This window comes from Eulemur rufifrons, chromosome 28 (assembly GCF_041146395.1).
Source record: "Eulemur rufifrons isolate Redbay chromosome 28, OSU_ERuf_1, whole genome shotgun sequence".
Taxonomy (NCBI): Eukaryota; Metazoa; Chordata; class Mammalia; order Primates; family Lemuridae; genus Eulemur; species Eulemur rufifrons.
This window is the reverse complement of record NC_091010.1, coordinates 20,211,335-20,238,646: the sequence shown is the minus strand read 5'-3', so window position 1 is coordinate 20,238,646 and position 27,312 is coordinate 20,211,335. Positions and strand designations below refer to the sequence as shown.

The window sequence follows — 27,312 nt, the reverse complement described above, 5'->3', positions numbered from 1 at the left end:
AGAAATTTAAAATATTGGTTGTGTCCAATTTTTTTTATGGTTCATTCTTTTTATGTTGTATCTAAAAAAAATCTTTGCCCCAGAGTTTTCTTCTATAAGCTACAAACTATAAAACTATGTTTTATGTTTAGGTTTAGGATTCCTTTTGAGTTAATTTTTTATGTATGGTGAGAGGTAAGGATTGAGGTTTGTTTTTTTCATATACATTGTCTACTTGTTCTAGCACCGTTTGTTGAAAAGACTATCCTTTCCCCAATGAATGACCTTGGTACCTTTGTCAAAAATCAAATGACCTTAGCTGGGCACAGTGGTACGCACCCATAGTCCCAGCTGCTCAAGAGGCTGAGGCAAGAGTATCACTTGAGCCCTGGAGTTTGAAGCTATAGTGTGCGATGATCTTGCCCATGAATAGCCATTGTACTCCTGCTTGGGCAACATAGCAAGACCCCATCTCCAAAAAAAAAATCAAATGACCTTATTTGTGTGGGTCTGTTTCTGGACTTTATTCATGTATCTGTTGTTACGCCAATACTACACAGTCTTGATTACTAAAGCTTCATGATAATTCTTCTAATCAGATAGTGGAAGTTCTTCAATTTTGTTCTTCTTTTTCAAGATTGTTTTTGTCTATCCATGATCCTTTGTATTTCCATATAGATTTTAGAATTAGCTTGTTAATTGCTACAAAAAGCCTGCTGCGATTTTTATTGGGATTGTCTTGAATATATGGATCAATATTGGGGAGAATTAACATCTTAACAATGTTTCAGTCTTCCAGTCCATAAACACAGTATATATTCATGTGTTTAAGTCTTCTTTAATTTCCCCTCAGTAATGTCTCATAGTTTTCAGTGCACACATTGCACATGTATCTTATTAAATTTTAATCCTACTTTTTGCTTTCTGATGCTATTATAAATGAAATTAGTTTTCAATTTCATTTTCTAATTGTTTGTACTAATTAAACTTATTGCTACTATTAAAATTATTCTAAGTTTTTCATGTTTTGGGATGCCATTGTAAATGGTATTTTTAAATTTTAGTTTTTAATTTTGCATTGCTAACTGGCTCTGTGGTGCAATGGATAGCACATTGGACTCCTAGCCAAGCCTGGTATAGTTAATTTGCATTGCTACTGTGTAGAATTACAATTGATTTTTGCATATTGACCTTGTATCCTGTGATCTTGCCTAATTCACTTATTAGTCTAGTAGTTTTTTATTAGTTTGCTTATTATTTAAGTTTAATGTAAAGTATAGATTTTTCACAGATGCCCTTTATCTGGTTAAGAATCTATTCTGTTCCTAGTTTGCTGATAATTTAAAAAAGTAACGACTGGGGTTAAATTTTGTGAAATGCTTTTTCAGTTTCTCAGGGATGAACATATTTTTTTCCTCCGTAGTATTATGTAAATATGCTGACTTACATTCATTTGTTTTTGAGCATTAAACTAATCTTTCTCTTTACATAAACCTTACTTGGTCTTGATGTATTATTTTTTATATATTGCTGAATTTTATTTGCTAAAACTTTATTAAGGAGTTTTACATTTATGTTCATGAGCAATATTGGTTTTAGTTTTCTTGTGATATCTTCATCTGGTTTTAATATCAGGGTAAAACCAACTACCTGACTTAACCACATGAATATAATGAGTTGAGAAGTGTGTTCCTTTCTTCATGTTCTGAGAGTGTGTGTAGGTTTGTATCAGTATTATTTCTTCTGTAAATGCTTGATAGAATTCAGCAGTGAAGCCAACTAGGTCTGTAATTTTGTGAAAAGGTTTTAAATTGTGAATTCAATTTCTTTAATTGATTTAGGACTATTCTAGTTATATGTTTCTTTTTTTTTTTTTTTTTGAGACAGAGTCTCACTCTGTTGCCCGGGCTAGAGTGAGTGCCGTGGCTTCAGCCTAGCTCACAGCAACCTCAAACTCCTAGGCTCAAGCAATCCTCCTGCCTCAGCCTCCCGAGTAGCTGGGACTACAGGCATGCACCACCATGCCCGGCTAATTTTTTGTATATATATATTTTAGTTGTCCATATAATTTCTTTCTATTTTTAGTAGAGACGGGGTCTCACTCTTGCTCAGGCTGGTCTCGAACTCCTGACCTCGAGCGATCCACCCGCCTCGGCCTCCCAGAGTGCTAGGATTACAGGCGTGAGCCACCGCGCCCGGCCGTTATATGTTTCTTGAATGTGTGTTGGTAGTTTGTGTCTTTCAAGTAATTTGTCCATTTGTCTAAACTTTTGAATTTTATTGGATATAGTTGCTCAAAGTTTTTTGTTATCCTTTTAGTGTCTGTAAGCTCTGTAGTGATATCCCTTCTTGTATTACTGATATTGGTAATTTGTGTCTTCTCTGTCTTTATTCCTGGCAGCAGCCTTGAACTCCTGGGCCTAAGAGATCCTCCTGCCTCAGCCTCCCACATAGCTGGGACTACAGGCATGCATCATCATGCCGGGCTAATTTTTCTTATTTTTTGTAGAGACAGGGGCTCACTATGTTGCCTAGGCTAGTCTCAAACTCCTGTGATCCTTCCACTTTGGCCTCCCAAAGTGCTGGAATTACAGGTGTGAGCCATCAAACACAACCTTTAAAGAGTCCTAAACTTTGTTCTGGAAGGTAGTTATTTGTCAGTTAGTATAATCATTTCAAAGATTGTTTTTAAAGCTTAAAAGCTTTAAAAAGGACATTGTAGAGTACTTTTTACTGTAGGGCTAATTTAGCTTCACTACTAAGATGTGACCCTCTTGCAGTCTCTATTCAGTCCTCTGTGAGGTCTCTCTACTCTGGCTGGTGGCAACTTGAGTGTTTTGCTGCTGCTTGAGCTTTGGGAATTGTTCAGCTTATAGCTCTCCAATTGTTTTTTTAATCTGGTCTTGTAGGTTTCACCCTATGTATGTACAGATTGTTATTCAGCTAAAGTCTCAAAGAGTCCTTTATGTAGATTTCTGGAGCCCTTTTTTTTAAATAGCTTCCCTCTTCTTCAGTAATTGGCCCTGCAAATTTTATTCACCTTAGCATCCCTGAATTCCACTTTTTGTCACCTCAACTCATTGGAAACACTGGGCTTTGTTTGGGTTACCTGGTCTGTGCCGCTATTTGGAAGTTGCCTCTATGCAGAAAGCCAGGGTAGGTCTGAGTTTTTGTTTCCTCCCTCTGTCTTAGAGACCACAGTCTGGTACTATTTGTTGTCCAATACCTGAAAACACTTGTTTCATATATTTTATCTAGTTTTCTAGTTATTGATGGTAGGAAGGCAGGTCCTATAGGAGCTAATTCTTCATGGGCAAAAGGAACAGTCCTAATTTGTTTTTAAAAATATTGAAATAACAAAATTTTTATTTTTTAAATTTATTCTTTTTTTCCCTATTTTAATGAGATACTTGCACTGGAAAAAATCCCATCTTAAAGGGTACATTTCATTGGTTTTTGCTATAGTCAGTGGATTATGCAATCATTGCCACCATCTAATTCCAGAATATTTCCATCACCCCCAAAAAGAAATCCTATAGCCAATAAGCCATCACTGTCTTTCCCCAGCGTATGACAACCACTAATCTACCTCTGTCTGTATGAATTTGCTTATTTTCAATATTTCATATAAATTGAATTATGCAATATGTGGCCTTTTGTGTCCGGCATCTTTCACTTAAGATAATGTTTTCAAGGTTTATCTATGTTGTATCATGTAATACTGCTTCATTCCTTTTTAGGGCTGAAAAATATTCCATTGTAAGTACATACCACATTTCATTTATCCATTCATCAGTTTATGAACATTTGGGTTATTTCTACTTTTGGGATATTATGAATAATGCTGCTATTCATGCATTTTTTTCCTGCTAATCTGTAATATTGTAAATAAGCCTGCATTTTCCACTTTTATTCTCTATAATTATTTGCTGTCTTATATTTCACTGAATATTAATTGAGTGAAATAAAAGACAGCAAATAATTATAAAGCTCTTGCATTTGTGCTAGGCAGTGTTCTAAATGCCGCATATATTTGTTCAATCTTCAGTCCATCCCCATGAGACAGGTATTTATATCCCTTTTTACTAATGAAGGAATGGAAATTTAGAGAGGTTAACTTGCCTAAGGTGTCACAGCTAGTGAGTACCACAGCGTTAAGTAGAGCACATGACACAAGGTTATGTAGGATCTAGTATCTGCTCTAATTTATACAATTCAGTAACATAAGTATATGGCATTAGTCAAGGTGAGACTCTTTATCTTCTAAAAAATTTTTAATCAATACTAATGTTTTGTTTCTTTTTTTTTTTGAGAAGGCAAACTTATCCTCCTTTATGACTCATGTCAAATATGTCAAGTGCTTTTGGGATCTTTGGGATGAAAGGTTCTATTGAGGCTGGGTACGGTGGCTTACGCCTGTAATCCTAGCACTCTGGGAGGCCAAGGCAAACGGATTGCTTGAGATCAGGAGTTCAAGACCAGCCTGAGCAACAGCAAGACCCTGTCTCTGCTAAAAATTAGCTGGGCATGGTGGTACACGCCTGTAGTCCCAGCTATTCAGGAGGCTGACGCAGGAAGATTGCTTGAGCCTAGGAGCCTGAGGTTGCCGTGAGCTATGCTGACATCATGGCACTCTAGCCTGGGTGACAGAGTGAGATTGTCTCAAAAAAAAAAAAAAAAGTTCTATTGAAAATGAGTTTATCAGTTTACATTCATACCTTCCCCTGTGAGTTTTCCATTGCTGCGTAATAAATTACCACAATCTTAGCAGCTTAAAACCACACCCATTTATCATCTCACAGTTTTGTAGTAGTTCCTTAGGTCTCCAGGTCAGAAGACCCAGTGAGCTGGACTGGATTCTCTGCTTAGGGTTCCCCAGGGCCAAAATCAACATATTGGCCAGACTAGTCTCTTATCTGGAATCTCTTGGGAAGAATCAACTTTCAGGTTCATTCAGTCCGTTGGCAGAATTCAGGTCCTTGTGGCTGTAGGTCTGAGGGCCCTGTTTCCTTCGCACATTGCAGCTCTGGCTTCCATCAAATCCATCTTGAGCTTCAAATCTCTGACTCCTGCCACCAGCCAAAGACTGCTTTTTAAAGAGCTCATGTATATAGATTAGGCTCATTGGGGTAATCTCTCTCTCTTAAGGTCAACTGTACCATATAACATATAATCGTAGGATTGATAAATTATCACAGTCACAGGTTCTACCTACAGTCAGGGGGTGAGGTCAATTATACCAGGCTGAAGGTGGTTGGGGGTCATTCTGAGAATTCTGCCTACCATAGCCATTAATTTTCATTGTTATGAAGGTCACATTTCTGGTATAATAGACAACTTTCTCACTCCCAGGTCTCATCCTGTCCTATTACCCTTCGTTGAACTTCTTTCTTCCTTTAAAATAGTTGTCCTCTTTCCCCTCTTTGGTAGCGTGCTTGTCCTTGACCTCACCCTTGATTCTCCAAGGAAACGGAATTTACCTTTCAGGATAGCATTTCCTGAAATCACCTTCCTTTGTCCTCATCAGTTATATAAGAAATACTGTTTGACTGCAAACATTATCACCATCATCCCTGTCCTTCAGCTCCGTAAGTCTGAGTATTTAGTGTAGGATTTAGCTGCTCACAGACATTGGCAAGGTATTCTTCATCTATGTGATCTGCAGATAAACTGCACTTTATTTTTTCACTCTTTCCTCTCTTGCATTAAGATTCAAAGATGTCTCACTGTCTGCAAGTTCAAGAAGTACATTATAACCCTGTATATCTCTCAATCATTCTGTAGCTCATAATGCTGCTATAATTCCACTTTATCTCACAGCAGGGTCCAGTAGAAAGCACATCAGTAATGAAAAACAGTAATTCAAAACTGTGTGTAGTAGAACATTCTGAAGGCTTATAGATCTTTATGAAGCAACAGGGGATTTCTCAGGCTTTCTAGAGAACCTGAGTAGGTGATAGTTCCAGAAACTACATAATTCTGCTCCTGCTGTAGTGTGAAGGCTGACACTGGGCAGAATGCGTAGTGGGTCTGTATCCCCCCAACTCCCTCAGTTAAGACTATTTTTTTCCTGTTAGTATTATTCACTGAAGAAGAAAATGTTATATATAAGCTTTAGTGTATAATTTAAAATTCTTTGTGTATAAGGGAGCTGTAGGATTTGTAGTTATGAACTAATTTAGAATAAAGATGAGGCCGGGCGCGGTGGCTCACGCCTGTAATCCTAGCACTCTGGGAGGCCAAGGTGGGCGGATCGTTTGAGCTCAGGAGTTCGAGACCAGCCTGAGCAAAAGCGAGACTCCATCTCTACTAAAAAAAATAGAAAGAAATTATATGGACAGCTAAAAATATATATAGAAAAAATTAGCCGGGCATGGTGGCACATGCCTGTAGTCCCAGCTACTTGGGAGGCTGAGACAGCAGGATCCCTTGAGCTCAGGAGTTTGAGGTTGCTGTGAGCTAGGCTGACGCCACGGCACTCACTCTAGCCCGGGCAACAGAGAGAGACTCTGTCTCAAAAAAAAAAAAAAAGTAGAATAAAGATGAGTTAGTTGTCTTTGGTTGTAAGAAAAATTGTAAAACCCATGAGTTCTGATGTTGGGTAGGAAAGTAAGAAAAGATGTTTACAAGAGTCATACATTGTACCATTTGGATAGAGATGGTAGTTATGAACAAGTTTTTGTTTTTTATGCATTTGTATGTACACTATTTATTAAATGTCTGCCATATACTAGCTAGATGTAATATGTAGGACATATGTGTTATGTACTAACAGTGGACTCTACCCTTAAGGATTCCATACTCAGGGAAGGGGTGGAAATAGACTTCTTACTAAAATAGTTACAGTGTTGTGAGATAAGTGCTATTAGAAGGTAGGGCACTGGGTACCCAGAGGAGAGATTCAGTAGTTGTTGAAGTTTAATAAGGAAGTTGACACCTGAACAGTCTTGAAGGAAGGACAGGAGTTTGTGCCAGGCTGGCAAGGGGGGTGGTAAGCATTCTGGCCAGAGGAAATGTCACTTGTGAGATATTCAAGAGAGAGTGAAGAATTTATTAAGACTGGAGCCTAGAAAGTGAGTAGAGTAGGGAAGAGGTAGGAGTTAAGAGTGGAAGGTTAAATGGCATCCAGGTTGTAAATGGTCTTATTATGTGGGTTAAGGATTTTGAATGTTTCCTCCAGATAGATGATAAGAAACTAGCTAAGATTTTAAGCAGGGACTGTGATGAACTTAGCATCATAGAAAAATAATTGAAGGCAATGTAGAGGATGCATTGAGAGTTAAGGAGTGGGATACCAGAGACTAGTACCAGTTAGGAGGCTATTGATATTGTCTATTGAAAGAAAACTAGGATCTGTGGCGTGTTCTGGACTAGATATAGTCCAGAGATATTTCAGAGGCCTTCTTTAAAGTGGGGGTTATAATAGTATTTATGCTACAATGTTGCCATGTAGAGGGAGTTAGTAAGTTTAGGGTATTTAGGGCAGAGCATGGCATGCAGCCAATGCTGAATAAGTGTTAGTTATTCTTGTTGTAATTATTATAGATATTGTTATACCAAATAGGACTTGTCATGGAGGATGATATGGAGGCGAGGGACAGTGGCATTCAGAAGCTAAGGATCCAGCTTGAACAGGTGTTGTACTATTAAGCCATCGCAGACGTCAGAGTGATCAGGGTGTGTCTTTGGGAATATAGGTTAGTAGATGCTTGCTAACTAGTGCTTTCAAGTAATTTGTGGAGGAATAGTTAAGCCTTTAGAAAAGTAGCCTTAAGGATTTGTTGTGCACATCTAAGGGAAGTAGGTTGGTGCATCCTTGAGTGAGGGGAGATGCTCTTCACTCCTCTTTACTGAGTAAAGATATTTAGATGATGCATGAGAAATTCTTTTCTCTCATCAGTATAAAATCTGATGCTTGAATATTTGTCCTTGTTTTTAAGAACCTCTCCACTTTCTCATAATTATGTCTGAATAGATAGAATTTATCAGCCAGAAGAATCAAAGCCTTTTTTCTTTTTTTCTGAAGCTTATGTAACTTAACAGGGTATTTCATTAATAACATGTAGAGACTCTCAAATCAAAGTCAGCTTTTCTGAACATTCTTAAAGAATAGTGGAAATGACTCAGCAGAGCCTAATTTAGCTTCTCATGCTGCTTTGAAAGGGAGAGCAAAGATGATATTTGTCTAGTGTTACATGGTCATGTAAAAAGAAGAGGGAGAAGCCTGTATTTATTCCATTCTACTGTGTGTCAGACACTTCACATGTATTTCATTTAGTCCCCAGAACAAACCTGAGAGGGAAGTATTGCCTGTTTTATAGATGATGATATTGAATTTCAAAGCATTTGAGTAACTTGCCTTGGGTCAGGCTGCTGATAGGTGGCAGAGTTAGAATTTGCATTTAGGCCTGTCTGGTTGCAAAGCTAAGTGCTCTTTTCACCACTTTGCCTTATTTGAATAACTTTCATATGTGAATGAGGTTAGTGTCACCTGCTAGAAGTGATTCTACAGAATTTGGCCATTTAAAAAAGAAAGAAAATATAATGAGCATAGAGGAAACATGCTTATTTCCTCCTTTTGTTTGAATAGAATATCAGGAAGTGAATTGGTACATCCCTCACAACTATCAATTTTGTTAGCAGGTAATTATTTATAGGTTCATGGGAACATGTACGAAGTTTATAGGACCTTTGACTTAAAGGTAAACTAGTCTATCTCCCTTATTTTACAGAGGAGGGAAGTGAGGCTTAGAGAAATGAAATGACTTCCCTAATTATACCTGGATTGTGACAGAGTTGGAATTAGAACCCTAGACTCTCTAGTCCAGGTTAAAGGCCTTTTATAGTTAAGGCACAAACCTTTGTTACTCCTGGAATTCTGAAAAGATGATATATGTGAATATAATTTGAGGATTATTTTTTGTCTCTGGCAATTGGCAGGTGCTGTCAAGGCAGCGTGCTATAAATTGTTTTCATTCTGGGTGCGACACATTTGGATTAGATTCTTACAAGTCTAAGTCTGAAGAGAGGCTTCCCTTCTGCTTGCTGACAGCTCTCACAGATGCACCGGGGTTATGTCTCATCTGCATGGAAAGGACAGTTGAGCTTTAAGGAAGCAGACGGAGCTTCACGGTGGGCTAATCCATACTACTCTCCACTGGCCTTTTCCCCAATCTTGACATTTCTCCATTTTGCTATCTCTTGTTAATTGTTCATACTGACAGCATTGCTAGCAGTTCTGCCCCAGTGGAGCCTGGAGTGCTGGGTTAAAAGTGAACTCAGTGAAGGGCCTGTGATGAGGTGGTGATTGCTAGTGATAAATCATGAGCTGCAGTTTGAATGAGAGGGTCAAGGTTATGCCCCTGGGACTGCTGAGTCAGCAGGTGAACTGTGACTTCGGCCTGTGCATAAGCTTTTTGTGGAGGAAATTTTTGTATGTGTGCGTTTTCCCTCCTTGGATGAGGCCTTATTTAACAAACGAAGAAACTGAGGCTAAGAGATGTTGTGACTTAGCCATAAAGAAACATGTTTATTTTCATCTAGACAAAACTGCCCCAGGAAATTCCTGTTACTTCATCCTTTGCTTCTCCCTGCTGTGTAGAAGGTCAGTACCATTAGAATTTTCAGGCGCCAGCCTGGGTGGCCAACCTAATGGAGTAAAATAGTTCCAGCTCTGAGTAATGGCGAACTTGGAGCAGAGCCTGGTATAATTAAACCCCTGGAGTAAAGAATTTGATGTTGGTCTTTATTCATCTCAATGAACGGGCTTGTGGTGGAAATCTGATATATTCTGAGCAAAGAAAAACAGTGGCTCTAGAGATTTATGCAATTACCTTGTAGATTGTTTGGTTCCACATTAAATTTAGATAATTCAGTAAAAGTTTTTCTTGGTAGATGGTGGTGTAAGGGCAAAATTTAGGTTGTTTCTCCATTCATTAAGAGACTGTCTAGTAGGGTTACTTGTAAATTATATAGCCTGCCATAGAGTTAAAGGCTATTTGAACACTTATGACTCAAAGTTACCCCAAAAACTTCTGATTGTGTGACTTTTAGGTGACCCATCTGTTCATTGTCCTGCTCTGTTGCATTCTGCGTGTTTTGTTCCCAGTATTCCATATTTTCTTGGCAAGTGAAGTCAAGTTGACTTGGTAGGTTCCCAAAGGGTAAAGGTAAGGAAAGCAAAGTTGAAGAGCTTCCTTTTTCTAGCCGAGTATTAGGGTGGATTATGAACGAGAAGGCCAAAGAATAAGGAGAAAGAGAAAGCGAGAAGGAGTGATGAAATTATGAAAGGAACTGAGATAACAAACTGGGGATTTTAAGCCATTAGGTCAGTTGAATGCACTGTCAGGGGTTTAGAATTGAGTCTGGCTTTATCAGTGAAATCTTGATTTGGTGTGCCAGTGACAGGGCATGTCTTGTCCTGTTTTCCTCTCTCTAGTCACTTTTTTTTTAAAAGAGGAAATAGTGTAATTTTACCCTTAAAAGGCCCCAACATTTATAAAAGCTTGAGAAAAAGTTGTTTTACCTTGACATTTGTGCTTAGAGTTTTCTTTTTTAAACTTTTTAATCGTTAAATATAACACACATCAGAAGACTATACAGAACTGTATAGTTACTATTATTTTTCCTTTCAACCCATAAGCAATCTGTGAGGAGACATTTTAAGACTATGCAAATACTCTGCTCAACAAATTTCCCCTTAGATTTAGCAGCCTGAATCTTGCTATGATGGTTGCAAAATTATGATTTTCAAACTCCAGTATTTCCTCTATATTTATCAGTTGGCATTTGGTATTCTACTGTAAGAAACACCTCTCCCTTCTCATCTGTCTGTCTGTGTCTGTCTCTCTGTCAATCATTGATACAGAATCATACATTTGTATTTTTTCAGTAGCTTATAAGTTATGCTTATTAATTATTTTGGTGCTCAAACTGTCATTAATTTAACCGGTGGTTCTATGTTGGTGACGTGCCTGCCTTTTTTTTTTTTTTTTGTATTTCCATACTTTATGGCATAAAAAACTGTTCCAGGCTTATCTTTTACTTTGCTGTCCCTGCCCTGGAATCAGCCATTTCTCCAAAGAGCCTTGGTTCCTTTTATTGGGCAGTGATATTAGGACCAGACTTGGGTGCCAGGTATGCTCAGGATATCTTTGCTTTTAGACTCTTTCAGAGGACAGATCTAGGAAGCATGTGCATGTATATATATGCAAATATACACAGACATAATGTACATATACATGCATATACATGGGCATAAATGCACATATATACTTATTTTTTGAGATAGGGTCTCACTCTGTCATCCAGGCTGGAGTGCAGTGGCCTGATTGATCATAGCTCAATGTAACCTTGAATTCCTGTGCTTATGTGATCCTCCCAGCTCAACCTCCCAAGTAGTTAGGACTATAAGCACGTGCCACCATGCCTGACTAATTGTTTAATTTTTTGTATAGATGGGGTCTTGCTGTGTTCCCAGGCTGGTCTTGAACTCGCCTCAAGTGATCCTCCTACCTCATCTTAGCATCCCATAGTAGTAGGATTACAGGTGTTAGTCACTGTGCCTAGCCAATATTTTAGAAGTCAAGAGTTCACCAAGATAGCTCCAATTCCAGGCCATTCCCACATGGTTCTTCCTTGCTCTCTTTCCATATTTGTATGTCCCTCCTTCCACAGTTAGAACCCTGCCTTGCAGCACCAGCAACACCTTTACTCATTTGCCCAGTCCCAGTCATTTGCCTAGTACCTCTAAAATAGTTTTGATTTGCTTTGCCTATAGCTCTGTAAGAGTAAACCTATTCAGGATTTGTTTGTAGCTCCCCCTCCACCCAACCCCCATATATGAAGTCAAATATTGTGTTCATTAGTTCTTCGTTTCTTACCCACTCTAGTGTGGATTTGGTATTCATTTGAACTATAGTTGGGTTCATTTTTAGTTCACTTTCGAATTTAGGTTTCTTTTCTCTTCCCACCCTTGTTAATTTAATTTCATTTTTGAATATGTAGACCAACAACGTTCTTCCAAAAGTCAAAACTATATAAAAGGCATACATACTTAGAAGTGTCACACATTCTTGTATTTCTTCTGCCCCATTCCCCTCATCCCTTCTAGATAACCAAGGACATTGTTCTTGAGTTTATTGATCCTGTGGGTTTTTTTCTTTTTCTTTTCTTTTTCTTTTTTTTTTTTTTGGTAAAGATAACCAGATATATTTATGTTTATAGGTTTTCTTATTTTCCCTTTTTTCTTGCATAAATGGTAACAAAGTATATACGCTCTTCTGGACTTTGCTTTTTTATTTAATATTGGGTTCTGAAAAATCATTCCTTATCAGTTTATACATAGTTTTCAACCAATCTTCTATACTTGAGCATTTAGGTAGTTTGCATTATTTTGCAATAATGCTGTAGTGACTAACCTTGTGCACATGTATTTTAAATTGTTGGAGATGTATCTTCAGGATAAATTCCTAGAATTAAGAACATTGGGTGTATTAGTGTGCTCAGACTGCTGTCACAGAATACCACAGTCTGGGTGGCTTCAACAACAGAAATTTATCTTCTCTCAGTTCTCGAAGCTGGAAGACTAAGATCAAGGTGCCAGCAAGGTTGTTTTCTAGTGAAGCCTCTTCCTGGCTTGCAGATGGCCACCTTTTTCTGTGTCCTCACAGAGCCTTTTCTCCGTGCCTTATATAGAGGAGGAAACACCAGGAGTGTGTTTCTTCTCTGTATAAAGACACCAGTCCTGTTGGATTAGGGACCCACCCTTATGACCTCATTTAACTTTAATTACCTCTTTAAAGACATATCTCAAGACTGTACTTTCAGGGATCATTTCTAAAGTTTGTTAAAGGCCCTGTCTCCAAATATATTGGATGTGAGGGCTTTAACATAATTGATTTTGGTGGGGACACAATTCAGTTCTTAACATTGGGTCAAATGTATCACAAGATGCAATACAAATGTATCTTTTGTTTTATTAGATAATGCCAAATTTCACTCTGGTAGGAATTGTACCATTTTGCATTTCCAGTAGCAATGTACGAAAGTGCCTATGTCCCCATAGCCTCCTCAACAGAGTGTATTGCCAGGCCTTTTAATTTTTGTCAGTGTGGTGGGTGGGAAATGGTATTCAGTGTAGTTTTATTTTACGTTTCTTTTTTCTTTTTCTTTTTCTTTTTCTTTTTCTTTTCTTTTCTTTCTTTTTTTTTTTTTTTTTGAGACAGAGTCTCACTCTGTTACCCTGGTTAGAGTGCAGTAGACCTTTGTATTCATTTCACTGGGTAAAGTCCTAGGAATGAAATGGCTAGATTGTATTGTAAATTTATGTTTAACTTTTTGAGTAACTGTCAAACTGTTTTCCAAAGTGGCCACACCATTTTACATTTTACATTTTTATTTTACCAAGTGGCTGCTCAGTTTCTCCATATCCTCAACTAACAATTGTTATTGTTTTTCTTTTTGATTACAGTCATTCTAATGGGTGTGAAGTGATACCTTATTTTGGTTTTGATTTGTATTTTCTTAATGGCTAATGATGTTGAGCATCTTTTTCTGTTCTTGTAGCCGTTAATGTATCTGCTTTGGTAAAATGTTCAGATCTTTAGCTCATTTTAAAATTGGATTGTATATCTTTTTATTGTTGAATTTTAAGAATTTTTAGTATATTTATATTTATCAGACATGATTTACAAATTTTTCTCCTAAATATTTTTCTCTGTGGCTTGTCTTTTCATTTTCTTAATGGTGTCATTTGAAGTATAAGTTTTACGTTTTAAATTCTGATCAAGTTCAGTTTAGCCATTTTTTCTTTTATAAATCATGCCTTTGGTGTCATATCTAGGAAAAGACAGATATTAAAACCACTTTTCATAGACTTGTAAAATTTTCTTTATTCCTGTGACTAATTTAGTGATTAGACCAATTTATGTTTGAGTTTTGGTGAAATGCAGAAGGACTTGCCTCTGGGTGGTGGTCCTATTGTTCCAGCCTCCTTTGAGCAACTGTTACTAGAGAGGATATATAATATTGATCAGAAATACAGGCTTTGGGCTGGGTGTGGTGGCTCACACCTGTAATCCTAGCACACTGAGAGGCCAAGGCAGGAGGATCACTTGAGGTCAGGAGTTCAAGACCAGCCTGAGCAAGAGTGAGACACCCCCCCACCCCCACCAAACAAAAAAAAAAAAAAAATAGAAAAAATTAGCCAGCATGGTAGCACACACCTTTGGTCCTAGCTACTGGGGAGGCTGAGACAGGAGGATCACTTGAGCCCAGGAGTTTGAGGTTGCTGTGAGCTAGGCTGATGCCGCAGCACTCTAGTCTGGGCAAAGAGATAGACTCTGTCTCAACAAAACAAAACAAAACAAAAAACCAGAAAAGCAGTCTTTGGGTTTTGACTGCCTGGGTTTGAATTTCAACTTCATCTCTTCCTAGCAATGTTACCTTGGAAAAATGGCTTAATTTCCCAATGCCTCAGTTTCCTTGTTTGTAGAATGTGGATGGTAGTAGTATTTTCCTTATAGGATGTTTGTCCATAGTTACAGAAAATGCCTGGAGCTGAGTAAGGGCTCAACAAATATTAGCTGTTATTGTTAGAGGAACAGTTCTCAGCTGCAGTTTGGGATGGAATTGTGCATACTGAAATCATTTGGGAGGCTTTCCATGCCTTCTCTAAAGTGACAGGTTGTGCTAAGGGTTAGAATAGCTGGGGTGATAAGCTTTGCACTTAGTCTTCCTTGACACATTTAAGGCTGATTGTTCCTTAAAATCACTTTCATTAAATGAAGCAATTTGGGTTAATGTGTGGAATCACAAAACTCTTCATCAGATGTAAAAATAGCTCAAGCTCCATTAACACTTAGAAAACGAATAATCTATTAACTACTGTTGTCAAGGCAGAAATTAGGCAGTAAGTTGTAGGCAAACCAAGAATAGGATGTAAGCTATCTGCATTTGATAAATACATTTCTCTGCCTTTGGGGCATTTTATTAGGTTAGGAATATGGTTAAGGGATAAGAACTTGCAATTCAAAGGTAGAATTCCTGCTTCATTCCTGTTGGAAGAGTTTCAGCTTTTTTTCTTGTTTTCATTTGCAGAATGAGATTAATGAAATTTGAGACCTACTTACCTTTAAAAGTAGGTCACGATCTGATATGGGTGTAGTATCAAGAATATATAAAGAATTCTTACAACTCAACAATGAAAAGACAATTTAAAAGTGGGCAAAAGATTTTAATAGACATTTTCCCTAAGATGTACAAATGTCTAACAAGCACATGAAAAGGTGTCAACATTATTGGTCATTAGGGAAATGCAAATCAAAAGCACAATACGATACCACTTCATACCCACCAGGATGGCTATAATTTTTTTAAAAAGGGAAAAATCGTAAGTGTTGGTGAAGATGTGGAGGAACTGGAACCTTCATACATTGCTGCTAGGAATGTATGTCAGTTCAGCCACTGTGAAAAACAGTTTGACAGTTCCTCAAAAAGTTAAACCTAGAATTACCAGATGACCTAGCAGTTCCATTCCCAGGTCTGTACCCAAAAGAATTGAAAACATATGTTAACACAAAAACTTGTATATGAATGTTTATAGCAGCATTATTCATATTAGCCAAAAGGTGGAAACAACCCAAATGTCCATCAACAGATGAATTTATAAATTGTGGTACATACACTAGACTATTATTCAACCCTGAAAAGGAATAAAGTACAGATAGTGCTACAACTTGGCTGAAACTTGAATTACACTAAGTGAGGGAAGCTAGTCACAAAGGTATAAGTTATATGATTCGTTTTACATACTACATCCAGAATAGGCAAATCCAAAGGAACAGAAAACAAATTAGAGGTTACTAGGGGATGAGGCATAGGGAATGGAGTGTGATTATTTATTTAATTGCTATGGAGTGTGTTTATGGGATAATAAAAAAGGCTTGCTACTAAAGAATGCTGGTGGTTGGCCGGGCGTGGTGGCTCACGCCTGTAATCCTAGCACTCTGGGAGGCCGAGGTGGGCGGATCGTTTGAGCTCAGGAGTTCGAGACCAGCCTGAGCAAGAGCGAGACCTCATCTCTACTAAGAATAGAAAGAAATTATATGGACAGCTAAAAATATATATAGAAAAAATTAGCCGGGCATGGTGGTGCATGCCTGTAGTCCCAGCTACTCGGGAGGCTGAGACAGGAGGATGGCTTGAGCCCAGGAGTTTGAGGTTGCTGTGAGCTAGGCTGACGCCACGGCACTCACTCTAGCCTGGGCAACAGAGTGAGACTCTGTCTCAAAAAAAAAAAAAAAAAAAAAAAGAATGCTGGTGGTTGACAACATTGTAAATACACTAAATACCACTGAATTATACACTTTAAAATGGTTAATTGTATGTTAAGTGAATTTCGCCTCAATTTTTTTTTTAAAAAGGGATTCACAAGCACCGTTTGTGCTTCCCAGAGGCAAAAGTTTTAAAGTGCAAGGAATGATGATGGCAGAAAAGGATGACCATATTTGGTGTGGCAACTCCTGTGTTTTTCATAAAAAGTTTTTTATTCTTTGGGGAAGCCCATAAGGGGCCCAGTTGTTCTGGAACTAACACAGCTGGTAAGGAAGAAAAGATATTCCTAGCACCTACATTTAGATAGCATTCTGTTTTTCCAGGGCTACGCCATTCTATCAGGCTAGCATTTCCTTTTTTTAAAATGTTTTATTGAGATGAAATTTACACATTCAGTCTGAAGGCATGATGAAAGAAAAAATTTTTAAAAAAGAAAAAAAATTCACATAGCAAAATTAACCATTTTACAGTGAACAATTCAGTGGCATTTAGTACATTTACAGTGTTGTGTGACTACCAGCTCTATATTGTTTCATAACATTTTCATCACCCCAGAAGGAAATCCCATAACCATTAAGCAGTTGCTCTTCATTCACCCCTCCCCTGGCCTCTGACAGCCACTAATTTGTATTCTGTCTCTATGGATACTAATTCTAGATATTTCATCTGAATGGAGTTGTCTTAGTCCATTTAGTATTGCCATAAAGGAATATCTGAGGCTGGGTGATTTACAAAGAGAAGAGTTTTACTGGGCAGGCTGTATAAGAAGCATGGTGCCAGCATCTGCTTCTGGTGAGGGCTTAAGGCTGCTTCCACTCATGGTGGAAGGTGAGGGGACCTGGCATGTGCAGATCACATGGCAAGAGAGTAAGCAAGAGAGTGAGGGGAGGTGCTAGACTCTCTTTTTAACAGTTAGCTTCCAGGAACTAATAAGAGTGAGATCTCACTCGTTACCGTGAGGACTGCACCAAGCTGTTCATGAGGGATCTGCCCCCATGACCCACTCAAACACCTGCTATTTGGCCTCACCTCCAACATTGGCAATCATCAGATTTCAGCATGAAGTTTGGAGGGTCAAATATCCAAACTCTAGCAGGAATCATACAACATGTGACCTTTCGTATCTGACTTCTTTCCCTTAGCATAATGTTTTAAAGGTTCATCCATGTTGTAGCATGGATCAGAATTTCACTTATTTTTATGGCTGGATAATATTCCATTTTGTATATATACCACAATTTGTTTATCCATTCTTGTGTTGATGGATATTTGGGTTATTTCCATCTTTTAGTACTTCTGGGAACATGCATATACATGTATTTGTTTGAGTCCCCGTTTGAATTCTTTTGGGCATATGCCTAGGAGGAGAATTGCTAGGTCATGTGGTAATTCTAGGTTTAACTTTTTGAGGAACTGTCAAACTCTTTTTCACAGTGGCTGAATCATTTTATCTTCCTAGGAACAATGTATGAGGGTTCTAATTTCTACTCGCCAGCACTTGTTATTTTCTGTTATTTTGATTCTAGCGAGCCTAGGGGGTATGAAATGGTACCTCATTGTGGTTTTGATTTGCATTTCCCTAAATGGCTAATGATGGTGAGCCTCTTCATGTGCTTGTTAGCCATTTGTATTTCTTCTTTGGAGAAATATATATTCAAGTCCTTTTCCCATTTTAAAATTAGGTTGTCTGCCATTTTGTTGTTGAGTTGTATGAGTTCTTTATATATTCTGGATACCAGATCCTTATCAGATAAATTATTTGCAGATATTTCTGCCATTCTATAGGCTGTTTTTTCACTTGCTTGACAATATCCTTTGATGCACAAAAGTTTTTTATTTTGATGAAGTCCAATTTATCTATTTTTTTCTTTTTTTGTCCATGCTTTTAGTGTCGTATCTGAGAATTCATTTCCAAATTTAGGGTGATGAAAATTTAATTTTATTCTTCTTCTAAGAGTTTTATGGTTTTAGTTGTTATATATTTAGGTCACTGATCCATTTTGAGTTAATTTTTTTTATGTAGTATGAGGTAGGTGTCCATTTTCATTCTTTTGCATGTGGATATTTAGTTGTCCCAGCATCGTTTTTTGAAGAGACCATTCTTTCCCCATTGAAAGGTCTTGGGACTTTGTTGAAAATCAGTTGGCCATAGATGTGTGAGTTTGTTTCTGGGGTCTCAATTCTGTCCTTGCCATTTACTTTTGTATGGACTGAGTTTCTTATTTTTCTCCCTTTGATAACAGGATCATGGCGTTGATAGCAGCATTTTCCAGAATCCCAAAAAGCTTCATCTAACTATTGGGATGTTGGTGCTTTTGAGTGAGGAAGAGATGCAGCAGACATGTGAGATGCTACAGCAGTGTAAAGAGGACTTCATTAAGTGAGCAATCCTCAGGGATGGGGAAGGTGGTCCACCTGGGCTGACTTCTTTTTTGGTATTATTATACAGAGTTGTTTTTGGACAAGGGAGCTGGATGACATGGGAACAAGGTTTGTTTGCTCACCCATTTGTAACCCCTTAACACTGGACCATTGTCTGAAAAGTTTAAAATGAATTTAAAGCATATATTTACAAAATTTACGTAAAGACTGTACCTTAAATTATATGAATGCAGTAGGCAAATTTTGTTCTTAAACAGGATATCCTATTATTTTCTTCAATGGGAAATTTTCCTTATTATCTATCAAAGTGTATAGGCTATTGTATAGTTTTCTATGCTGCTATAAGATATTATTACAAGATTAATGGCTTAAAATAACACAAATTTATTATTTTATAGTTTTGTAGATCAGAAGACTGATATGGGTTTCATTGGGCTGAAATCAAGGCCTCAGCAGGGTTGTGATCCTTTCTTTAGAGGCTCTGGGAAAAATCTGTTTCCTTGCTTTTAAAGTCCAGCTTCTAGAGTTGGCCCCCATTCCTTGGCTACTGGCCCCTTTCCTCCATCTTCAACTCCAGCAACATTGCGACTCTGTGATCCTTCTGTTGTCACTTCTCTCCCTGTGGCCACAGCAAGGACAGGTTGTCTGCTTTTCAGGACTCATGATTCGATTGAACCCACCCAGGTAATCCAGGTTAATCTCCCATCTCACGTTCCTTAACCTTACATCTGCAAATGTCTCTTTGCCATGCAAGATGGCATATGTACAAATTCCAGAGAGTAGGATGTGGGCATCTTGGGGGAGGGGGCATTATTCTGCCTACTACAGTAACTCAAACATTATAACATGATTCCCGAGGAGAGTCTTTGTTGTATTTCAGAAACACTGATTTTATTTCTCTCTTTTTCAAATACAGGTAATTTTATTTTTTTATTTTTTTAGAAATGGGGTCTCACTCTGTTGCCCAGAGTTCAGTGGCTGTTCACAGGTGTGATCATCATGCACTACAGCCTTGAACTCCTGGGCTCAAGTGATCCTCCTGCCACAGCCTCCTCAGAAGCTAGGACTGTAGGTGTGCGTCCCCATGCCTGGCTCTAAGCAATCTGTTTTAATTCAGAGAAAACGTTGCTGTTCTGGGGGCAGTGTTGTTATTCATTTTTACTGTAAAATTTTAATTTATACATACATCTGACCTAACAGCTTTATTGCAAAGAATCATCTCTTCCCCTCTCTCACTTTACTCTTTTTATTTAAGATTAATGAAGAAGAGAAATTTGAAAGCTGACTCACTCAAGTAGTTTTTTTATTCTATTATTATATACAAGTTCCACACTATTTTAACATGGTCTTGGGGAAACAGGTTACCTTATTCATTGGGTAGAACAAAGTAAAAGGATCTAAAATTTTTCTCTAGTTTTGTTGTATATGAAACTGTGTAATACAGTGACTTATTTGTGGGCCAGTTATCCTTTGCCATTGTTTCAAAGACAAGATATTTTTCTTGTGCAAAATCACAAGCTGTTTGTGTTTGCAGTTTGCCTGTCCTCTCTGAATCTCAAATTCCACTTCTTGTCATTTTTGCTCAGAGATGGACATATCTGTTTTCTCTCAGTCTTATCTAAAATTCACAATAATTTGGTGTTTGTATTAGATATTTACAAATTTCCTTGTATAAAATAAAACTTTATGCTTTGTCTTACAAATAATCAGGGCAATTTTACCTGGTTTGAGGATCAGTTCTGATACTTTAACTTACTCCCAGTTCACTTTTTCCTAACCTGAACTGACAGCTGCTGCATTTTCCTAGCAGCATTCGGATAATCCTGCTAAGAAAAAATTTAAAGATAGATAAAATATTTGTTTAGAGAACAAATTTGGAGAAATATTTGTTCCTTTTACCTTATGAAAATCAGGTCACAGGTTTTTAATCACTGAAGCTTTATCCTAAGCCGTGTGAAGATTTAGTTGAGTTCCTCCCTTTTATGTCTCATGGTGCCTTTTGTGACTAAATGCCAAAGCTGAGCTTTAAGCATGTCAGAGTTGGTGTGCATAGGGAATAAAGAGCATCTTAATAGTCTCTAAGAATTTTTGACATGACAGGATGAAAACAGTAATTGTAGTTTTTCAAATTCAGCAAAGCTTTTGAAATAGGACAGTTACCCTGCCAAAAATCTGCAGTGCCTGCAAAAATGTGTTTGAAGATGCTCTTTTTAAAAAGCTGGAAAGATTTGAAACCAGCAAGTGAAATAAAACAAATCTCCACAGCCCTCTTCTCCTGCCTTCCCTCTGCCACGTGTACTTGTTTAAGAACTAAAAAATGAAAAGCAAAAAGTGCTAAATTAATTTACTTCCAAGAAGGAGGTTGAGAATCAGAATAGGTGGTTTGGATTGGTTTGAGGTATCTTGTTTTCCTAAATGGAAGAGACTTCTACTTAAAAAAATAAAATAAAAAAGTACTTCCATTAAAGCCCTGGTGAATAAATTAGTAAATTGTATCACCTAAATTTTTTTCTTGCTCTTTGATCTTAGCCTTTGCAATTGGTATACTTAGGAAAAAATATCCATAAATAATGGCATTTCTAACCTGAACCTTTTATGTTGTAAAGATCCAAATTAAAATATGAAAAAGAAAACATTGAGAAATGAATAGACCAGTACATAGTGAGCTGTAGTTTAAGTTGATGGCCTTCTAAATTGGAGTATTAAAATGTGGCTATATTGGAATTTGATTAAAACTACAGTGCTATATAACTATTTTAAAGAATTGAGTAGTTGAATATTTGTTGTAAATTTTGGGGTAGATTTTTAATTTAAAGGACACTATCTGACCAGAAACAGGATTTTCATTTTAATTCTTTGGCTAAAGGCCCATGTAGCTCTATAGATTTTGAATGAATTATTCAGTGTTTAGTAAATTCTGAAGCCCTAACTGTGTCCCTTGTGACTCTTTGTGAGATGTAGGACACAAAACAGTGCACTGGCTCTGAGGACAGAGTCTGACAAATGTGCAGCTCTTCTTTAGCTCCAGGGTCACCCTGCTGTGCCTAAGTGTTCCCCATAGGCCTGGGGTCAAACCAAAGAACAGGTTTAAAAGAGACAAGAAAGAGGAGAGGAGAGAAAATACCCATGAACAAATGTTAATGCCTAATTATCACCTGAGGTGTCATCAGTGGGAAAGTATGCTCACCAGTGTCCCAGGTGGAATAGTTTGGCCACCAAGACAAAAAGCGTTTATCAGGCAAACCACTGGATATCTATAATGCCCTTTAATCTCCTTCTTAATAAACCTTAGGGGTAGGTTGAAAGAAGTTATATCTACTCATAGAGCAGATTTTAGGTCTTGTTTCATCATTTCATTAATTTTTTTGTTCTTAGTACCCTATCTCAGTTCAAGGATTTGAGGTAGTTTAAAAGAGTGAGGACAGGTATAGAAAAGAAATGCTAAAGTCAGAGAGAATGGGGAGAAAATTCTACCTGAAAATCAAGGTGAGATGTTAGTTGTGTGTGAACATTAAAGTTTGGTACTGTTTTCTGATACCAGTATACTTGAACTAAATTCCAAAAGAAATACACCAATTTATTATAGTTCTTACCTGATAAAAAGTATAATAATTTTTGAGGAGAGAAACCTTTTCTGGTTCTCAGTCAATGGAAAATTTGTCATGTAAATCTTAAAGAATGCAGAATGATGATGAGCAGTTGCCTTTAACAGGAATTTTGTGGAAGATAAAATCATTGTTAATGTGGCCCTCTCTTGTATTGACCCCTAGAAATTGAGAACATCACATTAAATATAACCCAGTAAAAAACATTTTGGTGGGAAACTATGCCAATGGTATGATGCTTTCTGATGATCTATTTAATAACTATGCAGGATTTACAGTTTTTATTTATTTATTTATTTATTTTTTATTTATTTATTTTTTTTTTTTGAGACAGAGTCTCGCTGTGTTCCCCGGGCTAGTGTGCCGTGGCGTCAGCCTAGCTCACAGCAACCTCAAACTCCCGGGCTCAAGCAATCCTTCTGCCTCAGCCTCCCGAGTAGCTGGGACTACAGGCATGCACCACCATGCCCGGCTAATTTTTTTCTATATATATAATTTTAGCTGTCCAGATCATTTCTTTCTATTTTTTGTAGAGATGGGGTCTCGCTCTTGCTCAGGCTGGTCTCGAACTCCTGAGCTCAAACGATCCGCCCACCTCGGCCTCCCAGAGTGCTAGGATTACAGGCGTGAGCCACCACGCCCGGCCTAGGATTTACAGTTTTTAAAACATCAGGGGACGTGTGGTTAGTAGGAAACTTTTTTTCAAATAAGTTTTCTTGATTGCACTTTGATAGGGTTTGGTGGCAGTCTTTCATTATTGAATTCTTTGGCTAGTATTTGGAATGGAGACATATCGTATTATTGATTGAAGCTGCAAGTCTCAGATAACAGTTCAGCTAGGCTTGTGTTTTGAAATGTCCCACTTCTTATTAGAGGTGGCAGGGAGGCTTATGATCAGGGCCATAATCTATCTATCTGTCTTTGCTTTTTTTCTTTCTTTTTTTTTTGAGACAGGGTCTTACTCTGTCACCCAGGCTGGAGAGCAGTGGGGCAATCGTAGCTCGCTGTAGACTTGAATTCTTGGATTTATGTGATCCTCCTGCCTCAGCCTCCCAAGTAGCTAGGACTATAAGTGTATGCCACCACAGCTGGCTGATTGTTATATTTTTTTTTTTTTAGGGATGGGGTCTCACTATGTTGCCCAGACTGGTCTTTAACTCCTGGCCTCAAGTGATCCTCCCACCTGGGCCTCCCAAAATACCTGGATTACAAGTGTGAGCCACTGTGCCCTGCCCATAACATTTATTAATCTGGTATCTGTCTAAAATAATTCAGCTGTTTAGTTTTTGGGGTTTTTTTTTTTTTTTTTTTTGAGATAGAATCTCGCTTTGTCACCTGGGCTAGAGTGCAGTAGCATCATCATAGCTCACTGCAACCTCAAACTCCTGGGCTAAAGACATCTTCCTGCCTCGGCCTCCTGAGTAACTGGGACTACAGGTGTGCACCACCACGCCTGGCTAAGTTTTCTATTTTTTGTACAGACAGGGGTCTTGCTCTTGCTCAGGCTGGTCTCGAACTCCTCAAGCCATCCTCCTGCCTCAGCCTCCCAGAGTGCTAGGATTACAGGCGTGAGGTACCGTACCCGGCCAGTTTTCTACTGAGAGAAATTCTGATCTTATTCAGTAATATGGCCTTGAAGTTTTAAGATAATGTTTACCATTAGGACTCCTAGGTTACAAAGAGCTTTCCTATAGCCTGGGTTCAATATCAAGAGAACTCTTGTGGTTTTTTAGAATTGCGCCCCCACTTTTTTTTTTTTTTTTTGAGACAGGGTCTCACTCTATAGCCTGGGCTAGACTGTAGTGGCATCATCATAGCTCACTGCAACCTCAAACTCCTGGGCTCAAGTGATCCTCCTGCCTCAGTCTCCTAAGTAGCTGGGACTACAGGTATATACTACTATCCTCAGCTAATAGAATTGTCTTTTTAATTTTTCATTATGTATGTATGTATGTATTTACCAGGGGTGCTTAAACTCATTGGTAAGAATAGAATTGTCTTTTCATGGATCTTAAAATCCTCTTGTCTTTGATCCAGTACCACATTTTTATTTAACGACAGTATAGGCATGTGACCATATTCATCTCAAAAGTATCTAGAACAGCCTCTCCCTTTCATAGTAGAACATCCCTTTAATGTTTACCAGAGATTTATTGAACACTTATTTTGTATACGGCGCATTATGTCATGTGTTGAGGATATAGGAGTGTATAAGATGGAGAGAGTGCCTGACCTTGTGGGGTGTGGAGAAGCTTATATGTAGTGAGCTGATTTTTAGCTGAGTTTCAGCTTGGCACAACAAGGCCTTTTTCGGTTGAAGTACAGGTTTCTCTAAAGGGTCTGGGACCTCTCAACAGGATGGTAGGGTTTTACTTAACATAAAAGTATTGTATGTTAATTTTAGGAAAGCTAAAAGTTAGAGGTAAACAAAAATAAAATATCACTTATAATCTTACCACTTAAAGATAATTACCATTAATGCTTTGGAATATATACTGCCACACTTTTTTATGTGCATATGTGCATGTTTTTTCTTTGAGGTGTAATTCGCTTACATCAAAATGAACAGATCTTAGGTGTAGTTGACGAGTTTTGACAAATGTATACACCCATGTAGCCTCACCCAGATAAAGATATGGAATATTGCTTCACCCCATGCACTCCCTCATGCCCTTTTCCAGTAAATTTACTTCTCCCAGAAGCAACCACTGTTCTGATTTCCACTACTATAGATTAGATTTGCTTGTTTTTTAATGTCCTGTAAATAGAATCGTTCATTATATATACTTTTGTGTTTGGCTTCTTTTGCATATTTTTAAAATTTTAACTTGTTAATGGGTAACACATTTACATGGTCCAGAATTTTAAAGTTGCAAAGGATATGCAATGAAGAGTTTCCTTACCCCTGCTATTCACCAACCACCTGCTCTTTTCTCTAGAGGCAACCAGTGTTACCATTTTCTTTGTCTCCAGGGATTTTATATTTGTATAAATATCTGTATAATGTATATATTTTCTTACCTCCATCTTTTGCACAAATAACATAGCAATGCCCATTGTTTTGTACCTTTTTTAAAACTTAGAAATATAATCGTTTCATATCAATACCCAAAAAGCTTCCTTAGTCACATGTACGGCTTATTTATTGCTCATTATATTACAGTTTATCAATCAGCACCACATTATTGGACTTTTAGTCTGTTGCCAGTCTTTTGCTACTCCAAACAGTGCCTCAGTTAAAATCCTATGCGCAAATTAATTTCTCATGGATTTGAGTATATTCTTTTTGCATTGTATCAGGTAGCAAATATTGTCCAGTTGTTTCTGATTTTGTGTGATGTTAAATTTGATCAGTGGGTTCAGGTGTGATCACCATGATCCATCGTTTATAGAGCTCCCCTTAAGAGACCTCTATATTTCTCCAGGCTCTTTCCTAAGTTTTAGCAGCCATTGGTGATCACTTTTGAGATTCATTATTTTATCAGGGGTTGCAAAATGGTGATATTCTAATTTTGTTGTTCCTTATGCATTTATTGGTTGGAATTCTTCCATAAAGAACTTTGCTGCATCAACTATGGTTGGTTACACAGTCAAATTCACAGTTGTTGCCTTAGGATGGACTCCTAGAAAGGGACCCGGTTGGGCAAAGGGTTTCCATCAAGCCTTCTTATAAATATTGCTCTTAAAGATGTGATATCAATATACACCTCTATTATTGTTATATGAATGAAATGCTGTTCATAACTTGTAGAAATAATGAAGAGAGATGGGCCCTAAGAGATGGGCCGGCACAGTAAATCTCTTTATGAATCAGAACTGTCATCCCTTGGTTGTCTCTATTTGAGACAGATACTGGGATAGATACAGTGTGACATTGGAAATACTTTCCAGTGTTTTCCAATTTGTTTGCATTGAACATTTATTAATTTTAAAATTAAAAGGACAGTTAGATAATGTTAGGAGAAAACACAATTACTTTGTGTAATATTTGACTATGTATATTAACCATGTTTCAAAATATAATAGCCCTCTTAGCTTAAACACTTATAAAAATCTTACTGTTTTTTTCCTTTGCAGTGACATTTCTGGGGGCAAGCCCTTGGAAGTAGAGATCGCAGGGATAGAATACATGAATGATGATCCTGGCATGGTGGATGTTCTTTACGCCAAAGTCCACATGAAAGATGGCTCCAACAGGTATATTTCTGGAATACTTCTTTGTTTAAATCAAGAGGTGCCTAAAAGAATCCTGAAAGTTCAATTTATTTTGATTCCTTTTCTTTGGGATCTTATTATTGTAAAGAGTGTGTTGATTCTTTTTTTCTTTTCTTTTCTTTTTTACTCCCATCCACAATTTCTTTCTTCCTTTTTTAAAAAAATACTAAGATAATATCTTTTTTAAATTTCTTTTTCCTTTGCATTTTTCTTCTTTACCAGCAGCATTTCCAGAAGCAGAAAAACTAATATCTTGAAAGAGGAATTTGTTGTAAGAAAAAATATCAGACCTTTCGTCTAGTAACTATTGAGTTCTTTAGATAATGGCTATTGATAGCAACGACCTAGTTTTTGTGGAACTCGGTGCTTCCTTCTTGTTTTCCAGGATAAGAGGCAGGAAGGATGGCATTTTAGGTTAGGAATTTCAAACGTGGTATAATACAGATGCAGTGAATACCAGGACAAATGGGGATGAAAACTTTATAAACTTCATAGGATTATTAAGATTAAATTATTCTGTATAAAATGCTTAAAGCAGTGCTTGTCCATACTGACATTATCAAAACATCAATAAATGTTTACTCTTTTTAATTTTCTTCTTTTTTTAAGAGACAGAGTCTTGCTCTGTTGCCCAGGCTGGAACCTCAAACTCCTGGGTCCAAGGGATCCTTCCGCCTTGGCCTCCCAAAGTGCTGGGATTACAGGCGTGAGCCACCACGCCTGGTCTCTTTTTGATTTTTAGTATTACTGCACCTAGATCCTTCCTAGGGATTCTCAGTCTGCAGTCCAGGCTATT

At 37.7% G+C, this 27,312-nt stretch overlaps 1 protein-coding gene across 1 annotated transcript in view; it reads left to right on the top strand.

The window, feature by feature from the left end:
* The window catches only part of ASCC1 (activating signal cointegrator 1 complex subunit 1), a 93,472-nt gene that overhangs the window by 16,889 nt on the left and 49,271 nt on the right, over positions 1–27,312 (top strand). The window contains exons 5-6 of the mRNA XM_069459906.1: positions 18,558–18,694; positions 26,379–26,498. Of these exons, the coding sequence (XP_069316007.1) occupies positions 18,558–18,694; positions 26,379–26,498 (257 nt within the window). The remainder of the gene's footprint in view (positions 1–18,557; positions 18,695–26,378; positions 26,499–27,312) is intronic.